Here is a 25,283-nt window from a genome sequence, read left to right as displayed (position 1 = left end):
TTTAGTATAAGATCCTTAAAATGTCATGTGTAACTCCAGTGAACACGTTCTTAATTCGAATTTTCTCATCATCGAGTGTAGTTTGTGGTCGGAAACTTTTTATATAATCCTCATAATGTAGAGTCTTGTGAGTTAAATGGTATAAGTGTTAAAATAAATATACACGTACTTTGAAATAAATTCTAATCATAAGAATCTATAAAATATGTTGCTAATTAGATTAAAATATTCACTCCTTTGTGACAACAATGCGTGTCATACGAATCCTAATTTGTGATATTTTACCAATTCATATTATTATTTAACACAAGGTCTCACATTCCTAATAGTTGAACATTCCCCTTAGTTCTTACATGACCTTAAGTAGACTATAATATAATAATGACATTCTTCCTTTTTTGTTTGGCTTTTAAGTCAGCAAAATAGTAATCATTTAATTTTCTATTGAAATGATAGATAAATTATTGACAATGGAAGATCGCAAGTGGTTTTTTTATTAGTTTTAAGTTTAATAAATATTTCTAAATTTAAAGTATAAAAGAGTATTGACATCTTTAAATTGCCTTCAGTTAGCTAATTATTATTACAATTATTACCTCAGATTTCCAAATCCTAATACGTGATCCTGCAGAGTAAAAGCTGCTCGAACAGAAAAAGCTAGTACGAAAATGTTCACTAAGACTAAGAGGCAAATTGGTCCCACTAAGCTCCAAACTACGCTTTCATATAAAGATACCCAGCAGCTGAAATTGCAAAATAAAGTATGAGAATACGTATATTCATTATACTGATCAACTGAATTTAAATTTTTTTGTCACATGAAAGCTTTTTACAAATTTTGAATGTACTATGGCCACTAAACAATAATATATCAATGGAAAGAAATTGACACATTTCTATGTGACATCAAAACATATATTTTTATACAATGTACAAAAATCACTACCATAAAAAAACATTCCTTAATGTACCATAAATAGCTATAATTTACGCTTCTGGTAGGACCTTTTAAGTCTCCAACAGTAATCTGCTAGCATTCCTAGATTTTTTTCACTTCTTAACACTTTTCTAATAAAAAAATGTCCTGATGAAATCTTTCGCCTTGTTCGTCACTCACAGCATCCAAATTCTCGGGCAAGAAATCCAGATAAGACTGCAGGATATGTATTTTTAAAGACATATTACATCTCAAAGCTTTGTATAAAATTATAAGCTCATTCATTAAGTTTTTGTAATTTTCCGTTTTATGGTTTTCTAGAAAATTTTGGACAACATTCACAAAACATTTCCAGGCGACTTTTTCCAGATCCTTCAAAGTTTGTATCCTTCATTAGTTCCCTTATTTGTGGATCAATAAATATTCCCTCTTTAATTTTTGCTTCGCTGTGTTTCGGAAATTTCTCTTCCAGGTATAAGTTGACAATCAATAATAAAAAAAATAATACAACGTTACACGGTGTCAGAAGTGGAATTCTTCTTGACGGTTTAATTTCCAGTTTTGGGTTTCAATATCATACTCACAATCTTTATAACAGCCTAACCCTTCGAAGATGTTATCTTCACATTCAGTTTCTTTCAATGTTTTTACCCGTGCAATAAGTTCTAACTTTTCACAGGTATCAAATTCTAGGATCGGTGTAACCTTTTCTTCAACTACTTTGAATGTTGTTTTCTTCATTTTTTATTTTACAAAGTAGCGTTGCTTCACCTAAAACTGCTTTTTATCTTCTGTGTAGATAATTCAATTTTTTGTTCGGCTTGGTTTCAGACTTGCCTTCGTTTTGTTCATTAAGTGTTTCGGTAACACGTTGCATTGTGCTCCTGTACCTAGTTTGGTAATAGATTTCACTTTACCAACTTGTATTTTTTCTGTCCAGTTTTTCTTTTCCCCGGTACCTATAGCTTATATGTATACTTCATCTTCAGAACTATCTGAGATGTCTTCTAACGTATTCACTCTATATTTCTGTTTGGGATGTTTCTTCTTAGTGCGGCACATACTGGCAAAGTGACCATTTCTATTGCACTCCGTACACTGTTTGTTAAATGCCGGATATTTTCTGCATTTATGTTTTGTTCCACATCTCTTGCAGTTAAAATATTCATTTTGTTTATTTTTGACACCTTTACTTCTCATTGCTAATACTCTATCTTTTTTATTTCTACCTTCGAACTCGTCTAGTTGTCTTTTAGCATTTTTTCGAGTAAATTGTCAAATTTTTAAAAATATGCTCGTATATCTTTCATACGATATAATCGATTTAATGCGAAGTACTCTTGTTTTTGTCTGCGTCACTAAGGTTAAACCTGTTGTATATTTCGATTGCTCCAGAGTCAATCACTGCCATAAATGCCGCTGCCTGAACTTCAGCTTTCTTTTTATCTACTTGAACGACAATTGCATATCACTCAAACTGTTGTAACTACTTTTTCCAGCAAGTTGATTTGTCAGAGTCAATTTGTAGGTAAGTTGGCGGCTTTATTCCAGACACTGCATCGGTCGTAGCCAATTTACAAGTTTTTCACGTATTTTCTTTTATTTTATACGTTTTTCTATACTTAAATCGTAGTTAAAACAATAAGTATAACGTTACAACTGCCATCTCGAGGCATAGCTTTTACAAAATTTTTCATCAGGCCGAGCTTTATATGCAACGGTGATAAAAGTATGTCATCAAGTTCACTAAAGGAACATTTTAATATTCTTCTGCGCTGGAGTAAGTGATCCACACTTGGGCCATACTTTTTTTGTATAGTGACATTTTCTGTCTTTGCTGTCTCATTCATAAATGAAACAGAAATATTTTGTGTAACCAAACTGTAACCCAAGTAAAAAAGCATTGACTCTGAAATCACAAATTTTCCAAACGTGTTCACTGTATTTATTTTTTTCAAGATGGAACGCTTTAGAAAAATAAAGTTTCATTTCATCGTCGCTATGTCAGAAATAAGAAATTTTCGAACCAGGAGAAAGTAAATTCCAGTTGTTTAATCTAGACCATAAAAGCTTGGTTTGTTTTTTAGACAAATTCAAATCACGTACTAAATCGTTTAAATCACTTTGTTCAATGAATTCGGTTATTTTGAAGTTGACGGTTTATAACTTGGGTTACTCTTTTGAGATACCTTATCGGGTTGACTAAGAAAAATTCCGCACTAGAAACAGAATCCTGATTTTCTGCTTGATTTGGAGGCTATGGCACATGCAGTGTTTGTTTGAATCAAAAATATTCAAACAAAAACACGTAAAAGAAGTCAGAAAAGAATATATAGCTATCACAAAAAACTGAATGTGACTGAAACAAAATAATATTTTTTTTTGAATGAGGATACATCAAAATAAATAAAAATCATTACAAAGTTCGTGTGACAAAAACAGTTTACCAGTGTTATTTATCCTCATGTACTTGCATCTACAAAATAGATAAAATTTTTGCCGTATATTAGGATATATGATTCTTGTTAGTTTTTAATAAAAATATTAGTAGCAAATGTGTGATTCAAATGATGAATAAATAAATAATATTCCTTCAGATATTTGATTAACTGCAAAGGAGACATATAACACATTATTAACTCAAAAAGTAAATATGAATTTTGTTAAAAAGAAAATCATTGACTCTGTTAAACGGAATTGAAACTATATCAGAAAAACAAGCCCTCGACTCTTTGGACAAAATATTCAATGTTAAGAATAATGATAAACATTCAATACATTAGGAAATTTTTTTTCTACATAATAATAATCACTTACAAATAATAGTTTCCATATTGATGTGCTCTTACTCCAACTGCTAAACTAACGACGACAGCAGGTGCGACGTAGCCCATGCTATAATAAAATCTCATCGGCCCATGGTTTATGTCTCGCATTTCCGTTAACATCCTGTACAAGTGTATCGCATCTACCAGCATCCATGAGAACGACGCTAACCATAGATAATGTAAACCAATGGCTGACAGTTTACAAGAGAACTACAAAATAAAGAGCATCTTTTATAATTTATTTTAGTGTAACTACTATAAGGTACAATTACATATTTTTTAAAAAAGCGGAATAAAATTAAAATAAGCTAGGAGTTTCGAATTCGTGGTTATGTTTTTGACTTCATGAGTATATGTTGATTTTTTATACTATAAGTACAATTGTGTTCTGGGTTATTTTGATTTCATAAGTAAATGTTATCTACAACTTGCAAATAAATTTATAATTAACTTTTATTATAAATTAATTAAAATTATATCGCTCATGCGCGTACAAAGGGAGACAAGTCAAAAACAATAGTGTAGAGATATATTGATTTTTAAAAAGGTCCTATTTTCAGTTGAGTTTTTTAAAAACATAAATTAAACTAAACCAATATTTATTGAGCAACACATTTATTTAGTTGTAAAGCATAAAACATCATACCGGAGTATGACGACCCCTCTCATTATCCAATGTTGTACCTGAGATGAGAGTTTTTGTTACAACAGTCTCAATCAATTTATTTGATAAATTAATGATGATGACACGGATTGTACTAAATAATTTCCAAGTGTTGAGATATCTCAAGATAGCAAATTAGAAATAACTTGCCTCAATTCACACTACACAAAAACTAGGGCAAAAGAAAACATATTCACTTACCTCTTTTGGCACAAAAGTAACTTTTTATGCAACAACTATTTGCCGTAGTAAACTCAAAATGCACTTTTTCGGACATGTCTTCCTTTGCACGCGCATGAGTGATATTCACTATGCCATTATTAGTTGCAGTTTTTTTCAAGTTATAAACCATATAAAACATTGTTTCCTTATTTTCTATTAAAACTATTTAAAAACAATATGTGAACTAAACAATTAGAGCAACAGTAAAGCCTCGAACATAACCCAAAAATGTGAAATTTTTCAACATTGATTCCATCAATTGATTCTCATTATTTTATAACTAAAAATATGAAACAATGAAGTAATGTATGTTACCTCATTGCCAATCAATGGTTTTCTCGCTTTTAAAGCTATGAAATAGAGAAGTTCTCCCAAAAATACACACAGAACCAAATTTTTTCTGATGGTATTTGAATTGGTCTGCAATCCTCGAATCAAAGCCAAAATGAGATAGGTTCCGAAAAGGAGCGGCAAAGAGATAGAAAAACAGCTATAACTTGATATATCTTCTAATAGTGAGGGTTCCGGAATGTACTGAAAACAAATATATTCATTTCAGTTTATAAATATAAATATCAAAGTCAAAGTACCTCCAAATCTACAACGTCGACTAATACAGCGAAAGTGCTCAAATGGTTGCAGCTACAGTTCACTAAAATTGGTTTATCATTGGTAGTTTCATACCAGTCATCGTTAATTTCAGTTCTGCAACCAACCCGAGACCATTGCCCAAATCTGAAAATTATATGTTACTCGCAAAACAGATATTCATTTCCAACAAACTTACCCTCTAGCTCTAGACCAATGGACACACTGCGGATTAGATCTAGCATTTAGAATAGTATTGTTAGCGTCCAACCACAGCTGTAACCTTATGGGTACATGTAGAGACATCCCTGCTAAACTTTTATAAACTAACTTTTTTTCTTCAATGTGACTCCTCTTATTTCTTAAATACAGTGGATCGTTTTCGAGTATATCAGCTCTTTTAAAACTAGATTTTGCCCAATAATCATCAGTGTCGAACTTGAGATTGGGCATACTCATATCTGGCACATCATTTTCCGCAGGTTCTACTGGTACATATTCTGGTACCAATACTGCTACTGATATTAGAGGAGATCCTATGGTAATATCTACACCCCATCTTCTAACAACTGATTCGTCGTATGTTTTTGGTAATAAAGCACCGTCTTGTCGATATTCGGCATAACTTATAACGCTGCCATCTTCTGGTAAGCTGTGTTTTGTTATAATTTCACCGAATTCTATCGGTTTGATTCCCAAAAGATTTAAAGATATTAATATTTTGCTATGCAGATCAAATTTCGATTTATCCAATAGATAGTTGTTGTATTTGGGGAATATTACATATGGTTCTGGATGTAAATTGCGATTTTCTTCTAAAAATAAAGATGTATCCGGTAGAACAACATTTTCTGAAGTGAAGTTAGGAGTTATTGAAGGAATCGGTGGTAAAGATTCCGATTCAAATCCGTAAAGAGATTCAGGAGTGACTACATCCAAACCAAGGACTGAAATTGATAAAAATGTTTAATCGTTACTTCTTAGTTCCGGATTTATGATGGTTTAAATTACATATGATGTGAAGATACCGTGTCAAATGTTTAATAGACCAAAGTCTTTTCATAAACCATTCTTTATGTATGGTGATCAACCTTTAAGCTTCACATTTTAAAATTCTTTAAAAATATACAGGATCTTTCAAACACTTCATCACATCAAACTTTTACTGTTTTAAATTAAGCATACTGTATCATTTCACTATCATGATTGTAGAAGTGGATAATTTTGATAATATTCCTCATATGCAATACTGAATAAAAAAATTTCTAATTATTTTCAAATGGAATACTATTTATTTTATAATGATACCTTAAAATAAAGTTGATGTAGTTCAATTTATTGTAAGTATTTTATAAATGTGAATTAAATGGTTCTAGGGATATTTTGTTAACGATATAAAATTAAAAGTGTAAAATTTGTTTTTTGATTCACCCTTTAATAGATTTATCGAATATTAACATTTTTAATCATTTCTATTAATGTTGAAATTCATTCAAAAACAGCATTTTTTCACAGTTTTAGAAAGTGAGGGGGATTTTAAATTAGAAATTTAATACAGGGTGTTCCATTGAAAAATGTAAAGCTTTGAATTGGAACATTATGTATATTTGCGAATAATTTTTAAACCTAATATTGAAGTATGTTAACAGGTATATACTTTATCACAAAAGTTGATTGACAGTACAATTATCATGTATTATAATTATAATGAAACTTACTCATATTCGGAGAAACAATTTCGAAAGGACTTGTGTAAGTATCATGTTGACTGACACTCAATGTGTTTATATACTTCTCAATTAATTCTATAAGATCTTCAACTCCTTCTCCCGTCAATTCTTTGATTCTTTTCCAATGATTTGTGTATTTTTTTGACAAAACAATGCTTACAGAGTGTACCAAATTTCTTATATAATCTTTATCTTGACTGTGAGTTAAATTAAGTCCATTCATTTTGGATTCATAATTAAGTAGTTCTCTCAATAATTCGTATGTGATTAAAACATCTGCTCCATAAAGATTTTTCGTTAAGTTGGTAGCTTTGTATAAATCGTGAGCCAGTTTGATGGAGACAAAAGTGTTAAGTTGGAGATCTCCATTTTCTATATTAGACAGCTATAAATAGGAAGAATGAATAAATTTAAGCTTCAAATTTAAAAAACTATACCTCACCTGCTCTCTTAACTCAACAAACTTCTCAGACGTACAATTAAACATATCCGGTTCTTGCCATCCACCTAATTCGTTGTCACAAGTTCTAGAAGCTTTCCCGTGTGTACCTTTTGGACAAATCTCAATGGCGTCGGCTCCAAACACTGTTCTAGGCCACCATATAGCATTGGCTGATGACTTTGGACATCCATCATATACAACTAGAAACCAAATAAATTAAATAAAAAATATCGAACTTCTAAGATACTTTTTGTTACCTTCGCAACCTTTGATAGTAACTTCTGCATAAGCATTAGGACAAGAATCGCATTTGAGTCCAATAACTCCATCTCTGCATTTACATTGACCTGTTTCATGATCACATTGAGTGCTGTGTGATCCAATATGATAGCAGTCACATGGTATACATTGTGTGGAACCACTGGGTTGATAATGATTTTCCCTACAGTGACATTTTCCTGTTTTCTTATCACAATCAGGGTTGTAACCATCTTCAACATCGCATTGGCATGGGCCACAAACTGGATAGCCCCACCAACTTGCTGGACATGGTTGAGACTGTTCGTTTTCACAATATTCTCCCGAATAGTTCGTGGAGTTACATTCACATTTGTATCCTTTGGGATACTTTGAATTTTCTATACAGATACCACCATTATCACAGGGATCTTCAGAGCAAACTGGGACACAAAGAGGACCAATATGACCTTCGTTACATTTGCAATATGATCTACCCCATTCAACTACACATGTTGAAGATGCTGGACACTCACTGTGACACTCATTTGAAGAATAACATCCGTCTTCTACATTTTCTTTAACGATCGGTCTGCTAAGCGTTGTTTGATGGTTTCCTATTCGTACATCTTGTATACATCCTTCGAGGTAATTATAACCTGCATTAAGGCTCATGTAAGTATTATCTGGGCCACCTATTAAGATTTTTCCAACGTACAGTCCTTGAATTTTTTCACCATAGGGCATAACCTCAACACTTTCGCCGTAATCTACGGACATTTTTATTTCTGTACCAATCCAAGTTACTTCCAAATGATGCCATTCACCATCAGATATGTATTTAGTTGGCAGCGATAAAGATTCGCCATTATAAGTGTATAATAGAAGTCCCCTATTTAGAGATAATACTGCTGAGCTATTTTGACCGATTTGAATTGACATGAGGAAAGTATCTTCTTGTAATGTTCGTACAAATAGAGCGTTTAACCACGGAAGTTGTATCGGTCTCAATAAGGGATTAAATGACAGCATACCATCTCCATTAAAGTGCCATGGAGGGCTAATTGTTTCACTACAATCTTTATTTCCAAACCCTTGTGGACATTCGCATTTATACATACCCCAACCATCAATACATTTTCCTCCATTTTTACAGGGTGTTGAAGAACAAAACGATCGTTTTTCCGGACAGCCGGGATTAGTACCATTGTCTGTCATAAAGCTGTTTAAATCTACAAATTTGTAATCGATTTCCAAATCTGAAATACAACCATCGTAATAAATATTTTGTATCTGGAATACACTGGATTGGGCGGGAACACCACCTAATTGTAAAGGGCCTGTCAAGTCCAAGAATCTGTGACACGTTTCTGTTAAAGACGCACATCGGGCTTCCAACTGGTGTTCAACATATCCTGCACAGTTCCATTTACCTCCAAGATCTTCGCCGTGTTTTAAAGCTATAGCTATATCGCAATCATCTAAGGCTATTGTAGCCGTTTTATTGAAATAATTCACTACTACCGAATGCCACTTTCCATCCGACACTCCTCCTGGTATTCTTGCAGATACGTTGGTTACCTTGCTACCCAAAGAAAATGAAAATTGCACCGCACCTTTGATGATTTCCAAAGCCACAAAGTCGTGTTGTTCGTTGTATCTTCCATTATATAACAAAAGTCCATTCTGTTGTTGAGTTGCGAATTTTAGAGCCAAATGGATTCGATGTCTTTGTTTCAAACTAGGAAATGTCAAAAATGAGGTTTTGGTGAAGCTGCGACTCCTTAGCTGACACTGCGAAGTGTAATGTTCGTATTCAGCAACAATATTGCAATCTTCACAAATAAAGCTCGATCTTCCAGGTTTAGGACTACAAGTTTTGTCTTTGATGCATAAACTAGGGTTGCAACTGTTTTTCTCTATCTTAATTTCGCAATTGTCACCTGTATAACCATTTTGACAAACGCAAGTATATCCACCTTCTTTAATTTTACAAATGCCATTATTCTCACATGGGGAGGAGTAACATAGATTAACTTCTGTATCGCATAAATAATGTTCTTTAGAGCCGGTGAAGCCTTTCGGACATTGACAGGTGAATGTGGTTACTGGATAGATAGGTCTAAATAGCACAGTATCGCTGGAAATAAAACCTGATGCATTACCAAATTTCAAAATTGTTAGACATTCTTCATAATTCAAGCAAGGTTCTCTAACGCAAAGATTATCGTCAAATGGAAGTATTTGAACAGTTGAAAGTCTTGCTAGTATTCCTCGATTCAAATAAACTTTTTCTTGGAGAAACTGCGGGGTGTAATATTCTTCTCTAGGTACGTCAGGTCTACGAACAGAAAAACTGACGTTTAGTATCTTGGCAGCAACGTCTGTATCGTCTTGGATGCTGAAGATAAAGACATTCTCTTTAGGACACGGAATTATTGCTGCTAAACCATCGGTGAAGTAGTTAAGAAGAGGAGAAAGAAACGCTTCTTTGGTCATTTGATTAAGTCTTACAGTTATGGAGTTGAATAACATTTCTGCTGTTATTAATCTTACGCTTAATGACATTATTTTCTTTACAACATTAATGCCGTCAGATACAGATACTTCCATGGAAGCTATTTTTGGTACATTTGTATTAAGCTGTGGTGATAGCTGCAACTGTCCAGTAGTTTCGTTCAAGGCTATGAGATTTGCATTATTACCAGATAAAATCCTATAATGCAACTTATCTGAGACATCAGCGTCAAAAGCTGGTATTCTCCCTATAGATCCAGTTGGGAAAAAATCTTTAAAGTTATTGAACATTACTTGAAAGTCTTTTAATATTGGAGCGTTATCGTTCACATCGGTTACTATTATTTCAACGTGAGCATCACTTCTTAAAGGAGGGCTTGCAGCTCTAACTATGAGATCATACTTTTTCTTAGGGCTTTCGTAATCTAGCTCTACCATCGTTAATAATTCAGCTTTTTCAGATCCTGGTCTAGTTACTAAAGAAAAACTTTGTGCATCTTCTCCACCTATTATTGAATACTGTACGATAGCGTTGACGCCTTCGTCGGGATCTTTAGCGTAGATTTCGCCTACAGTAGAACCTATAGGACTATTTTCTGGAATATAAAGAATTATCTTATCAGAATCAAAAGCTGGTGGTGAATCATTTACGTCATCTATTCTTATGTTCACTGGTACAGAACTACTAAGCGTAGGCGATCCCCTATCTATAGCATAAGCTTCTAATTCGTAATTAGCAACAGACTCTCTGTCTAATCCTTTATTGGTCCTTATTACTCCGCTAGTCGGATCTATAACAAAGGAGCCATCTTCTTGATCCTTTTCACTCAAAGAATAATGAATTTTTCCGTTTAAACCAACATCTGCATCAGTAGCTGTTACTTGTACCACGGAAGTTCCTACCAAAGCATCTTCTGGTACACTACCTGAATATGCTACTTGTTTGAATACTGGATAGTTATCGTTAACATCTGTTACTGATATTTCGATATCTGTGGTGTCTGAAAGAGGAGGAGATCCTCCATCTTTAGCTGTGACTGTTAGAAGATAACCTGAAGTTGTTTCGCGATCAAGAGGTTTGGTTGTTACTATGGCACCTGTTTGTTTATTAATCGCGAAAGCTCCATCTTTTCCTACGTCATTCATATCGTCGCCTACAAAAAAAATCTATTTTGCAGTACATCAGTTTTTTAATAAGAGATCCAAACATACCTAAATAATATGATATCTGAGCGTTCAATCCAACATCGTTATCTGTAGCGGAAACAACTAAAACTGTAGTACCAACAACTACGTCTTCAAAAACGCTCGCCGAATAAGGAGCGTTTTCAAAAACCGGAGCGTAATTATTAGCATCCGTGATGTTGACATAAACCGTAGCAGTATCTGTTCTACTTCCAGAATCCGTAGCAGTAATTGTCAAAATGTATCTTTTTTCTTGTTTGTAATCTAATGGTTGAGCTATGGTGATTAATCCTCTACCATTTTGTGAGGTTACGGCAAAGCGACCTCTAGTGTTACCATTTGTTATTTCATAATGAAGTCTTGCGTCTTCATCCGGATCTGTAGCTGTTACCGTTGCCACAGGAGTACCTAAAACAAATTATGTTTTCGGCAATCGTACAAAAAAATTTTTTTTCTGGTATTCTTCACCATGTTCTAAGAATTTTGACTTAATTATGGATCTACAATCCTGCATAGCTTTTTATCAAGAATAATTTTTTTATGAAATGTAAGCTTTTCTCTATTTGTAATAAACTTTTTGGTAGAGCCTATATATTAAACCTAACCAAAGTCATCTTTTTAGTCATTAAATTGTTGTTACATTGCGTCACCTGTGGTTCTGGGTAATTGGTAATCGTTCTAAATTCATACTTACAGCTAGTCGAAAAATATGAATTGATCTCAAGAACGTGGATTATTATGTAACTAGGTAACTAACATCGCAAACCTATGGTGTTCGACATAAATCGAAGATCGAGGAATATTTCAGCTCCATTCATCTTCAAGAAAAGTTGAGCTTAGTGCAGCGTCAGATTTCGAGGGACATGGACTAACCCTAAGAAGAATGTACAGTTTCGCCATTGAGGACTCGTATGTAACTGTAATAAAAGATCTCGCGCAAAAGAATAGTACTGTATAGTCGGAAACAATGGCTGATTGGTACAGACAGTGTAGAGAAGTCATAACAGATTGACAAAAGGAAAGATTGGAGGTATTGTGATACTGATAGATGAGACTAAATTTGGCAGACACAAGTTTCATAAAGGCCCAGTTGTTGAGGGTCACTGGTTATTGGGTATGATCGAGGATGATCAAATCAAAAGATTTCAGATTTGTCCCAAGAATCGCCGAGGTAGAGAGACATTGATCCCACTTATCCTAAAACATGTGGAAGAAGGTACAAAGATATATGTTTTTTAAGCTTACTTTGCTTGAGTATCGAAAAATTTTTCGTATCAAGTAATACTGACCGAGATTGAATAATTATATTGTGGGTTACGTTTTATGAATTGTTTTTTCCATGGGGTCGGGGCCTCTGTAGTTGGGGGTCCCCGTATCTAAGTATAAGAAGAATCGGGACTAAAATTTAGATTAAATTCCGTACCAGCAAACAAACAAGAGAAATTGAGAAGCAAATTAAAAATAGCAGATACGAATTTCCTACTGTCCACTGTGGTTAATATAATTCGATCGTTATAGAGGCTGGATACAATTATTTAAAAAAGATTTACTATAATTGATAAAGAATGTTCTGTATTCTTTCTAGAATTGTCTTTAAAGTTCTCAAATACATTCTATTCCTAGAAATAGCTGGAAATATTTCAAATTGGTCTAGAATGGTCTAAAAATTTATGTTAAAAATGTTTAAAATAAATCAATAACAATTCCAATTAATCTAAAATGATTCATATTGGTCTAAAAAGTCTAAGAATTTTTCAAAAAACTGCAAACTTGGTCTAAATGTTTTGAATTAGTTTCACTTTATTCTGATGGGCTTAGATTGTGTATAACAATTTGAAGACTACCATAGAAGGTGCTAAACTGGCCTCAGTATTAGGTAAATATGAATGAATTGAGTTTATTTATTTAAAATAATTTGAAAATGATTCCATTTAGTACAAAATATTCTGGAATAGCCTAAAAATTTATCATTAATTTATTATAAAATAGAATAACAATAAAAGAGCTCACCTGGAGAATCATCTTCTGCAACTACCGATTCATATATTTTTGGCTCAAAAACGGGATCATTGTCGTTTACGTCTTGGACTGTAATAACAACGCTTGCACTTGCACTTTGTGGTGGCGCACCTTGATCACTTGCTATAACCTTTAAAAAGCATACGTGTTGATACTGATCAAAACAATCTAAAAATAACTTACTTGAAACATATACTTTGCTTGATGTTCCCTATCTAGTTCTTTAGTAGTATAAATCCAGCCTGAATGGGAATCTACAGCTAATGGTAAGTCGTCAGTACTACCACCAGTAGCATCTCTACTTGATATTGTATATTTTATATCAGCGTTAGGCCCTTCGTCAGCATCATAGGCTTGAACTTTAACAATACTATAGCCAACAGGAACGTTCTCAAGGACGCTTTCTTGAAATAATGATGTATAAAATCTGCAAGTATATTCATTGTTATAGATAAAAAAATTGGTTAAAATAAATGAGTTGAAGTAAGTAAGTTTTCAAGGTTAAAAACTCACCTAGGCGCATTATCGTTAATATCCTTAATATTTATTAATAGTTGAGTGGTATTGGACCTTGCAGGACTACCGCCGTCTTGTGCCCTTATCACTAATCGATAATTCCTAATGGTTTCATAGTCTAGAGGTTTTACAAGAGATACATCTCCTGTTAGACTATCTATAGCAAATTGTGATTGTGTATTGCCACTTATTATTGCGTAACGTATTGCTGCGTTGGCGCCCTGATCTGCGTCAGTAGCTCTATAAAACGAGACAATAAATCACTGAATTGAATAAACGAATATTTAAAACTAAAAATATATCTTATCATAGGAAAAGGAAATTATAAATAAAGAAAGAAGTGGAAAAAGAAAGTAGGAAAAAGACAACATAAAAATAGTAGTTCAAAGCTGCTAATAAGTAGAAGTAATAATAAAAAGATAGTTTTCGAACATTATTTAAAAACACTACCTGTAATCGACAACCAAAAGTGAATATACAAACTACACAGTTTCGGATACCTAGAATTGGAAGCACTACAACCTATAATCCAAGCTGGACGTGGAAACTAAAAAATAGGTCCAATCAAGTTTGTGATTGAATATTTTTTATTGTAATGAACCATAAAAGAAGAGGGAAGCAACCGCAAGAGTTATTAACGGTTTTCTTAAAGTTTATGTTTATTACAAAGAAATATTGATAACAAGGAAAGGAAGCACAAGAAATGGAATGCGGGAAAAAGTAAGTATTTGCAAACATTTGAGTAAGAAAAAAAGTATAGATGTGGAAAGGAAGTAAATACCAAGATAGAAAAATAATGAATCAAACATTAGAGATTAACTTTTTCAACGCAGAACAAAGAAGTCTGCGTTGTAACACCTGAAGACGCTGGGCCTAGCAGATAATGCGGCATGTAAGTTTTGTTGCACAGAGAACGAAACCTCAATCCACATTCTCTCGAAGTGTGAAACACTACGTATCTCCAGAGAACTGCACCTGGGAGTGTATGAAATATAAGACAAAGATCTCTAGCAATTAAAGCCATCCCACATTCTAAAGTTTTTAAAATGAGTGGGATTGATGGTTGAGCTGTAAACACTGGGTTCTCCAGTATCGCAGCAAGAAAGGGGGATAAAATAGATTCTTTGGGTCGTAGAGTATACGAGACTCCAAATCCATATATACATACATACAATCACTGCAAAAAGTTAGTAAAAGCATAGATTCAATTAAAACCTATCTTAAGATTGAAAACCGTGAAAGGTCCCTACAAACATTAATAAATATATTTTCTAATCTTTATCTAGAAGTTATAAATGCAGGATAATTGATACTGGAATTCCTTACTAATTGCTCGAAATAAAATAAGTATGTACTAGTTTGACCAGATCTAACAGAGTACAGAGCTATCAAACAAATTTTTATCCTTGTGGAAGAGGAATTGGACATTAAATGTACTGATTAATTAAAATTGAATCAAAACGTTTATTTAAAAAAATAAGTAAAAAACAAATAAGAGATGAAGTAAAAGTATTCCTTCTTCAATTTTTTCTGTAAGTACTAATTCGCAGAAATATTTCTAATAATAATACACTCCACCAAAAAAGCAACGTTGCTTACAAAATCATCATTAGAGGAATATTATTACTGTTAGACTACTTACAAACTAACAAAAATACAAAAAACGAAGCGACAGAAATAAAGATTAGTTAGTTAGTTAGTTAGTTAGAATAAATAAAATGCCAGAACTCTAACTCACTTTAACCTATGGGTTAGAGTGAGAGCGCTTATTAGGCATCTGTGGACTTCATTAGAGGTAGATTTAAAATGATAAATAACACAATAGAATTTTCTTAATCTTGTTGAAACATCACTTTTGAAATATTTTTCTGTACCTTTGATGTAGATATTTTCTAGGTCAAGGATACTGTGGGAACATATTAAAGCACGTAATATTCTAGGTATTCTTTTCTTTTAGGAGTGACAATTCGTAGAAGGTCTTATTGCTGTTACCTGTACCTGTGACGTACTTTTATATTTCTTGCTTAACATTTCGAAGGTCCTAACCTCTATCGGTTTGCGGTGTTGCTTACGATTCAACATCTCAGTAGTCGTTTACGAACATTTTTGGAGTGCAGTTCAGTTTTACTCGTGCGTCAATCTTGCTACCAGAATAAATATTTTATACTGAAGTATTGCAATTTTTTTTTTATTCAACACTGACAATATATTCGTGTAAATCAATTTTAGAGTATGGTGAGGTAGATTTCTACGTGTGTTAATTTGCCTACTTCATTCAGACTCGTATACGTACGCTATAGACTTTTTTTTAAAACTCAGTTCTACATTAATTGTCACTCATAAAAGAAAAGGAAAAAAAGTTTCGTAACTTTTGAAATGACCACCTAATTGGTCACGGATTTTCCCTCTATTAGTTTTGCTGCCCTGTCGTATGATAGCCAATTTATCGCTTTATTGGGAATCTAAATGTTTCAAATGTTCTCTCAGTGGCAGCAAATGTTACTGTTGCCCCAATAATTTCTTCTATTTCTAACATATTGTTAATATTAATCATTAAGTTTCATTTTAACGTTAGAAAAAATTGTTATATATAATAATTGAAATAGTTATTTAAAAGCACAAATACATAATAACGAAAGTAATATCAAAATCAGTTAAGATTGAAAATTATTTTTTATAAAAATTTTTGAATACTCAATCGTTGGGCGCTGAAAAAGGCTATGGAGAAATTCCCCGGTATTTTTCCATTTTATGAATGTCCAGCCTATTGGGCATTTGCCCGGCCTACATCACTAGTTAATGCAACCCTGATTTAAACTTCATTGAGCATGTGTGGGATAATATTTACAGAACGGTAAGATCTATAGTTTGATACCAGCCTACCTCCAACAACTGCAAAAGAAGTTAATGATTAAGTGGGACATTTGGATTCAAAATTACTTAGAGATCAAATGTATGCCACGACGTTGTCGTGATGAGATTAGAACTCAAGGAGTTGATTTATTTAATTTCAGTATTATTTTGTACTATATTTTTCAATTTCTTAGTACGTTCAAGTTATATGTGTACATTACTTTCACACCACTTTCTGTCTGTGAAAGCAATTATGATCATCTGAAAACATTCATATAAATAATAATTATTATCGCAACGACTAGAAATTATAGTGACGCATTACTTTTTTGGCGGAGTGTATTTTAAAACAACAAAGCATACGCAATTTTTTGTAAAATAAGACAAAATCAACACACACATGATATTAAATTTAAATCATTTCTTTTGAATATACGATGAACATACTTCAATTTGAATAATTGAAATTCAAATTCAAAATTCCTACATCCTTAGATTAGTTTTTACATTTATCACGTAACCTGTTCTTCCAGTTGCCGCTGAAACTAATTAACTTACTTGATATGTGCAACTACAGGGTTATCGTTGTAATTAATATCCTCGTTGAGTGAGACAGTATAGGTACGTTCAGAAAACTGGGGATAATTATCGTTATCATCCAAGATATGTACAACAACGCTAGCAGTAGATGTTCTTCTAGCAGTTTGAGGAGTTGCCAAATCAGATGCTTGTATGATTAAGGTATAAACTTCTGTCGTTTCTCTATCTAGCAAAGTTCTTGTTGTAATAACACCAGTTTTGGAATCAATTTTGAAGGCATTGCTGTCCTCACTTTCCGGCGAATTTCCTCCGCCACTTATACTCTTTATAGAGTATTCTACCTCGGCGTTCTTTCCAATATCTTGATCAGTCGCTTTGAGGGTTATTACAGTAGTACCAACATTTACACTTTCTCTTATACTAGCATCATATTCCATCATTTCAAACGTTGGAGAATGATCGTTAGCATCCAAAACATTTATTTGCAGCATTGTAGTACCAGAGCGGGGAGGAAAACTATCATCCATCGCGGTTACCCGAAAATAATGAACATCCACGAGTTCGCGATCTAATTGAACCTAAAACAAAAACGTCCCATTAAAGAAGATAATGATACAAATAATAAAGATTGTGTTTTTAGAATATGAAAGGTTAAGTAGAATCCAAAATAACGATTTTGAATTGTTTGCGGTTATGTACAGAAGGCAGTTTTCTGTTTAGATAGAGAATTCAGTAATACCCTTATTGTTATTTCAAGAGTAAGGAGATTTAATTAAAATTTTTATTGTCTTACAAGATAAGTCCCAGTCATATGAGGACATTATGCATTAAACTCTTCCGGGCAGATTTTTTCTACTGAAATCTATATCCAAAAGTATTTGATGCTATTGAGTTTCGAATATGAAGTTAGAAAATTGAAATTTAGTTTCCAAGTATGACGGGTTTCGAATTAAGAGCTCACAACACTCCTAAACCTAGAAACCTCAAGACCGAAAGATCATTCAAAGCTAGATTGTACACCCTATAATTGAATGTTGAGAGATGTTGACCTTGAACTTCTGTAGATCATTGTGTTCGTGAAAGACGTGCTTTAGTAGCTGCTTCCTCAGGCTCGCACTTCTTCAAAAAAATGAGTCCCGATCAAATGACGTTCTCGGCGTATGCAGACGAATTGGTTTTCATGAGTCTGCCTGTCACAAAGGTCTATAAAAAACTGCTCTATGTGGGATTACGTTGAACAGTTTGGAAGAGTATTTGCCATGGTAGTATCGGTAAAACAGGTCAGATCGGTGACCTTTCTTATATGCTCTAAGCTGTCTAAGTTTCTGTTCAACTCTGGATCGCCTATAAGTCGAGCTGCTCTCTTCTGTATTGAGTCCAGCATCTTCAGGTTATGGTTGGGATCCAAGCTCCAAATGTGCGAGCAATATTCCACAGTTGGACGAATCTAGGCCTTGTAGAGGATTAGTAGCTGTTGTGGAGTATATAGTTTTTTGATCTTAAAGATGACTCCAAGTTCTTATGAAGCTGCCTTGGCTAAATCGGCCACGTAACTATGCTAGGATATATTGCTTCCAGCCTCAACACCCAACAAGCGAATTTGCGGCGATAGTGATATTTTATGTCCAGACAGGACCAAATCCTGAGTCGCAATGCCAGCCATTTTTGTAGAAACAGCAGCCTATATCTTTGCTGTATTAAACTCAATCAGATTGCTTCCACCTCAATCCACCATAGTGCATGAAACTAAAATATCTAAACATAGATTCCTGCCTCTCTTTCTGAATAAGCAATTGATACTTTGGGTGTACTAAACCAAGATGGAAATTATCGTCCTAATATGCCACTATATATTTGGTGAGAATCTGTTTAACATAACAAGCTAGGACCACTTCAACCTACCTTAGTAGTTATCACTCCAGTTTTTTGGTCAATATCAAACATAGCCTGCGTTCTAGAATCTAATAAGCTAGTCATGGAATATGTTATTGGACTATTCTCTGGGTCTCTTGCCTTCACTGTGGTAACTACTACCGGTGGATCACATTCTTCCAAAACACTAGCTACGTAGAGATGCTGTTCAAAAAATGGTGACTGATTCCTCAATTCTCTTCTTACTCTTTTGGCGATATCTGTGTCGTTGAATTGTTGATGATGGTAAACAATTTTCAATCGATGTTCTGAATTTAAAACGGATATGTTTTGACATATCGCAGTGAACAATATTGTTACCTAAAATAAATATATACAATATTAGTTATTATGCAAGGTTAATTGCACAAAATGCTTGATTTTCAATCACATCAAACAATTTTAAGTGGAAATATTTCTGGTTAATTTTTAAGAGAAAAAGATACCTTCCAAAGTGGTTCTATTATACAAACATCCTTGCTGGCTACCAGATCTCCTTGACTTCGTTCAATTTCGAATCTGTCATCGCTGACGTAATGGAATTCAACAGTGCAATAACTGCTGATAGTATTCGGAAGGAAGGCGGTGATAGAGTTAATGTATTGACTTTGTCTTAAGCAGATCTTTTGCCACTTTCCTGCGGTTGGTATAGCAAAAGAAGCGTAAGTTTCCGATACCTACGACAAAAATTATAAACAATTAAAATTTTTTTGTGTATTTGTGGAATTTAATTTCAATGGGTTCTTGAACAGAGTATGGAGGAAAAGTACTGGGAGTGAACAATACTGTTCTCTCATTAATGCAAACAAATAGAATATTCTTAACTGAACAGATTGTACTTATCTCATAATTTAGTTCATGAACAAAACGCAAAGCTTAGGTGGCAGTGGATGCAATAAGTAGTAAGATAAATACAGACAATTGGTCATACAGGATATACTATGGGGGATAAAGAATTAAAAAGAAGCATAGGAAGACCAAAAAATTCGGAGAACGATTTTATCGCTGTAGCTATAAAGAATGAGAATAGTTAAAAACAGAGAAACGTGAAAGAAGATAAAGGAGGCTTGTGTCTATTATTGGATTGAAGAAAGGAATAATATTATTAACTACTGTACTATAATTTATTTCTCTTCACCTAGATATTGGATTATATTGGCATCATCTCTTTTTTTAAGTTATGAATAGGTTGCAGTACAATATTTTTTAACATATTACTGTTTCTTCAGCTGCGTGGTTGTTTCCGAAGCTCGACTTTTTTTAAAATGGAGATTGCATTAGGATTTAAGTGCACTTTTGCCCAAGGGCAAAACATTGTTAAACTTATTGCTTCAAATAAATACAATATACTATAAAGTAAACACATATAACAAAATACAAAGGTACTTGCGGGTGACAGTATTAGATTGATTATTTTTACAAAAGATTTGTTCAAGAAAAATTTTTAATTATAACCCGATTAGATGTTGGCATGATTATCTTGGATTAATAATTTCCATGTAAAAATGATTATTCAAGTATTTAACGGCGTCTTAAGTATTGAATAACGGGTTATTCCAGGTTAGCAACCAATGATTATTAGAGATAAGACGATATATTTCTTTAACATTTAATAATAAAAAAAGATAATTGAAACGTTGTGTGAAGAGATTTAAATGTCTTAAATTTAACATAACCTCTGAAAATGTAATTAAGCTTACCATTTCCAAACAATTCTTATTTCTAGCCCCCTGCTTATTATAAATTTTAATTTTATTTTGTTAGATAGTAATTATTGTATACACAGTAATATACAAAAGACTCCTAGATATTCAAGTATGCGTCCAATGATTCCAGCGTTAGACGCTGGTATGATTGGACGTATCGCGTGGTCGTGGTGCGCATGTTTTGCATTTAACATTGGCATTGGTACGTTGGCCATAGAAAGTCGGTTGTTTGATCCGCGTCAAAGGGGTATTCAACATTGGAACGAAGTTGGAACCAACACTTCTTGTACTTTTGACCAATTGCCAGTAGCATCCACTTTATTTCAAAAGAATTTATATCTGTTGTATGCTGTTCATCACTTTTTGCCACGTTTTCATTTCTTTAGGTGAGTTTAGGTAAGGTCCAGCCAACGTTGGAAGGTGAATGTTGGAGCAAACGTTGACAACATCGTGTAGTACCGGCTTTAAGCATAAACTTCTTTCCAATAATAATAATTCGTGTTGGCAGCATATAAAATCTTAGATATGGAACATTTTCAATTTTAAAACTTACATTAGTGAAAATAATAGTATTGATAGGAACGAGCTCGCGTTCTCGGTCCGGCCCTGTCCAGCTACAATGGAATTTTAAAATTCGGCAAATTTGCGTGGGGTCTCTAACATTTTTTACAAATGACGGAAGAGCATTTGATGTGTCTTTTGAGTACTTTTTATTATAGCGGACGAGTTATTTGCAGTATATCTTCTAAATTATTTCTAGGAGAGTCTATTTAATTAGTTCATTTATTTCTTTTTGTTCTAGAACTTTGAAGAATTCTATTTGTAGTATATAAATAAGTTTATGTAGCGCATTTAGTTAGTTTTAAATGAATAGTCGTAGTGAAAAAAACGAAACGAATTAGTGAAAGTAATCGCAGAAATTATTCAAGTGATATATACAATAATAAAATTTTACTTAGATAATGAACTAAGATTTTCGGTGGTTTTGGATAATATTAATATTTGTAAAAATTTTTATTTTATTTATTATTCTAGCCAATAAATATTCAACTACATTAATAACGATCTAACCCATGGAAATTCAATGTTATCCATAAATTTATCCATTAATATTGAACATTATTCACTATAACGTATCCTTATCTAACCTATAAAAATTCAACGTCATTCATAATCTAACCAATTAAAAATTAATAAATATTCTTATAGTAACCAGAATCAATGTTTCAATTTCGATCAACGTCAATTTGAATATTGAATTTTGAATTCTATAAGTTTATTATAGGTTTAAAAATTTATACAAGCATTAGTACTATCCAAAACCACCGAAAATCTTAATTAATTATTGTAAGTAAAATTTTATTATTGTTATTTATACATATTTCTTATATTCTTATTTGACCATAATTTCAGTCCCAGACGATGAATACATAAGTATTTGAAAGCTCGGAAATCTAAAAAGAAAATGTTTAGAAATGGTTCTCATTCATAAGAACGAAAAAGCTATAAATGATAAAAAATAAATAAATTTAATATATAATAAATAATATATTTAATATTAAGAATGTAAGAGACAGTGTTATCCTCATGAATAGAAAGAAAGTGAATAAATACGAAAAACTTTATAGTATTTTACTGGTATATACTCGAAATGGTTATAATTTAATATTAATAAATGATCCATTTGTTAAAAATAATTTTTTAAGTTCTCTGTTTATTCTTCATTTATTTTTTCGATTAGTTATTTCAATGAAAATTTGAAATTTTTATAGTCTAATATCCCAACAACCTATCGTGTTAGCATGTACTGTATTATTTCAATTGTTCAGTTTCTAAAAAAGGACAATGCTTTGTACTGTTTACCCGCGTATACTCTCAAAATATAGTTAAACTTCTCAACATAAATACATACCCATTGCCGAGCTTCGTTGATTTTTTCTTTAACAGAAGGATGAAGTTGCGAAAAAGGTCCCCAAATATTTCTTAAACTCCTCTTAGATCTTCCAAATTCGTCTAAATATGAATAATCATCCTCGTTATGATTCACGCAGTCTTTGCCGACAATAAAAATCCTCAAAGGTAAACTATAATAGTTTATATCTTTCAGTCTGTTCGAAGTTGAGTCTATATGGATTGTGAAAAAATAGGGATAAAATAATCCATCACATTGCAATTGTTCTTTTAAAATTACTTGTCCTGTTTTTGGATGAACTTCTACTAAGGAAAATACGAAAGGGGCTGATCTCTTCCCATTTATTTTGTACTCTCTATCTGACCCTAGACGATAGACGCTGGCATTGAATATTACATTTCCGACTGGTGTTGTATCCTCTAATAGAAGTAAGTAAAATTGGGAGGATTGTATGAGAGATAAAAATAACAAAAACAGGTATAGTAATTGATTTCTCTTAGGCATAAGAGGATGTCTTTTGGTCATTTTTTGATAGGTAGCACATCGTTAAATTTGAAGTAGAGGTGGCTTCATTATAACTGAAAAAAAGAGGACGTAAAATATTATTATACATCGATCAGGAATGTTGTAAATGTTAATGTCTTTTAATAAAGAAATCGAAAGCGCGCTTTATGTAAATTTGTTCACTGGTTGAATACAAAACATGAGCCATGTTGAGTATTGTAGAATTTATTAAACGTAACCGAGTTGTACGCAAAATGTTTAATAAATGTGCAAATATGAGCGAAAATGGAGGAGTAACGATTTATAGACTTTTGAAGCATCAACCCATTCAAATTTATGATACTATGAAACAACTAATTCGAATAATCATTTTATTTACAACTAAAATTTAAACTTAAAACATCACTTGTCACAAAAACCGTCTTTTTCACGTTTTATAGGTTTAAACGTTACCGGCAGTCTAGAATTGTAAATTGTAGTTTTTTTATGAGTAACAATGCACCTAATATCACGATTAAACGATATTTTACATTTAACCTAATCTACCAAGTACTGTCTTTCCAACAGTATTTCCAATTGTTCCATTGATAAATTGACGTTTATGCGCACTTCATTATTATGGCTACTAACTTGTGAACTGGGCTTTAACCGTAACTTTACACACAAGTTCAAAAGGCTTGGTGCTTTGGGGTCTGAGACTGTGACGTTAGAGAAGTTGCAACATTTTGTTGTTTATGTGTTTATGGAGTTGCTCTTCGTGACCTTCAGCAATCTTTATCTCTTCTTTGACAGTTTTTATATGGAGTTTCCGCACGAATAGACGTATGTATAATAACTATACCTTTTGGAATCGAACCATTACAAGACTTTACCTCTCATAATGATCGAATGTTATATAATCATTTTTTGACATAACCCTGTATGAAAAAATACTCTACCACTTAAATACCTTCACTTCACCAATAATAGTGTCGCTTCGTCAGGCAGTAAAAGATTTTATGTTGCTTTATCGCATTTTTATGGGTTAGAAAAGTTTGTACGATCTAAAAACGAAGCGCCAGAGTCAAAAGTTAAGATTAAAAAAGGCTCGCATAAGGAAATCTGAAACCAGAACGATGCTTGTCTGCTTATTTGACAGCTATTAAGTAATTTATACGGAGTTCGTTCCACCGAGACCCGCCGTGAATCAAGTACATTTTTTGTTTCAGAAAGTGTTACCACAGCCACTCTTTTCGCCAGATCTATCACTCCAAAATTAAAAGCTCCGTGGTAGTAAGGCATTTTCAATTGTTTAAGGACACACAAACAACTGTGACGAGGGTGCTGTTGGAGGTCCAAATCATATACTTACCAAAATTAGTAATAGTGCGAAAGGGAATTGCTTCAACAGTCTCATTACTTAATTATCATACTTTGTAAATTGTTGTATACGAAGTATATCCATAAAGTTTCGTTTGATTATATAAAAAAAGTGTACAGATACAGAAAAAATATTTATTATAAAAAATCTGAAACTGTTTAACTAATTTATTACATTGATTTTGGAATTTTGTAAGCACAAATTTTTGTATGCTGAAGTTCTGGCTACCAAATAAAGATTATTGGTGTAAGAAGAAATGAAAGTCTCTAGGAGCGGAGTTCGGGTTGAACGGAGGATGTTCAAAAAAGTCCCAGCCAAATGTCACTCGTCCGCAGTAAAAGCTCGAGCATTATGGTCTCGCAGTAAATATGTTCATTTATTGTTCGACCTTGTGGTAAGAAATCAATCAGCGAAAAGCCTTTTCTGCCCCAGAAAATGGAGCACATGATTTTATGAGATGTCATAATTTACTTATGCTTAACTGTGGTTGACGACAAAGTGTACCTCCAATAAAATGATTGCCGTTTAGATTCTGGGGTGTTGTAAGATACCCAAGTTTCATCCACAATGATTATTTGAGAAAAAAAATATCACCGTCTTCATTGTAGTGTG

General features: G+C 33.0%; 1 protein-coding gene across 1 annotated transcript in view; it reads right to left on the bottom strand.

Annotated features, from left to right (window-relative positions):
• LOC130900613 (protocadherin-like wing polarity protein stan) overlaps positions 1 to 25,283 on the bottom strand; it is a 56,842-nt gene that overhangs the window by 6,464 nt on the left and 25,095 nt on the right. Inside the window, exons 2-17 of the mRNA XM_057811328.1 lie at positions 22,808 to 23,385; positions 19,636 to 19,866; positions 19,181 to 19,510; positions 17,297 to 17,856; positions 13,883 to 14,125; positions 13,553 to 13,796; positions 13,361 to 13,499; positions 11,378 to 11,758; positions 7,669 to 11,319; positions 7,412 to 7,611; positions 6,958 to 7,354; positions 5,439 to 6,186; positions 5,242 to 5,386; positions 4,967 to 5,185; positions 3,755 to 3,975; positions 597 to 743 (exon numbers count right to left, since the gene is read on the bottom strand). Of these exons, the coding sequence (XP_057667311.1) occupies positions 597 to 743; positions 3,755 to 3,975; positions 4,967 to 5,185; positions 5,242 to 5,386; positions 5,439 to 6,186; positions 6,958 to 7,354; positions 7,412 to 7,611; positions 7,669 to 11,319; positions 11,378 to 11,758; positions 13,361 to 13,499; positions 13,553 to 13,796; positions 13,883 to 14,125; positions 17,297 to 17,856; positions 19,181 to 19,510; positions 19,636 to 19,866; positions 22,808 to 23,332 (8,381 nt within the window). The 5' untranslated portion in view covers positions 23,333 to 23,385. The remainder of the gene's footprint in view (positions 1 to 596; positions 744 to 3,754; positions 3,976 to 4,966; positions 5,186 to 5,241; positions 5,387 to 5,438; positions 6,187 to 6,957; positions 7,355 to 7,411; positions 7,612 to 7,668; positions 11,320 to 11,377; positions 11,759 to 13,360; positions 13,500 to 13,552; positions 13,797 to 13,882; positions 14,126 to 17,296; positions 17,857 to 19,180; positions 19,511 to 19,635; positions 19,867 to 22,807; positions 23,386 to 25,283) is intronic.

This window comes from Diorhabda carinulata, chromosome X (genome assembly GCF_026250575.1).
Source record: "Diorhabda carinulata isolate Delta chromosome X, icDioCari1.1, whole genome shotgun sequence".
NCBI lineage: Eukaryota > Metazoa > Arthropoda > Insecta > Coleoptera > Chrysomelidae > Diorhabda > Diorhabda carinulata.
Note: the sequence above shows the minus strand (reverse complement) of the source record. Positions and strands in the feature narration are given on the sequence as shown.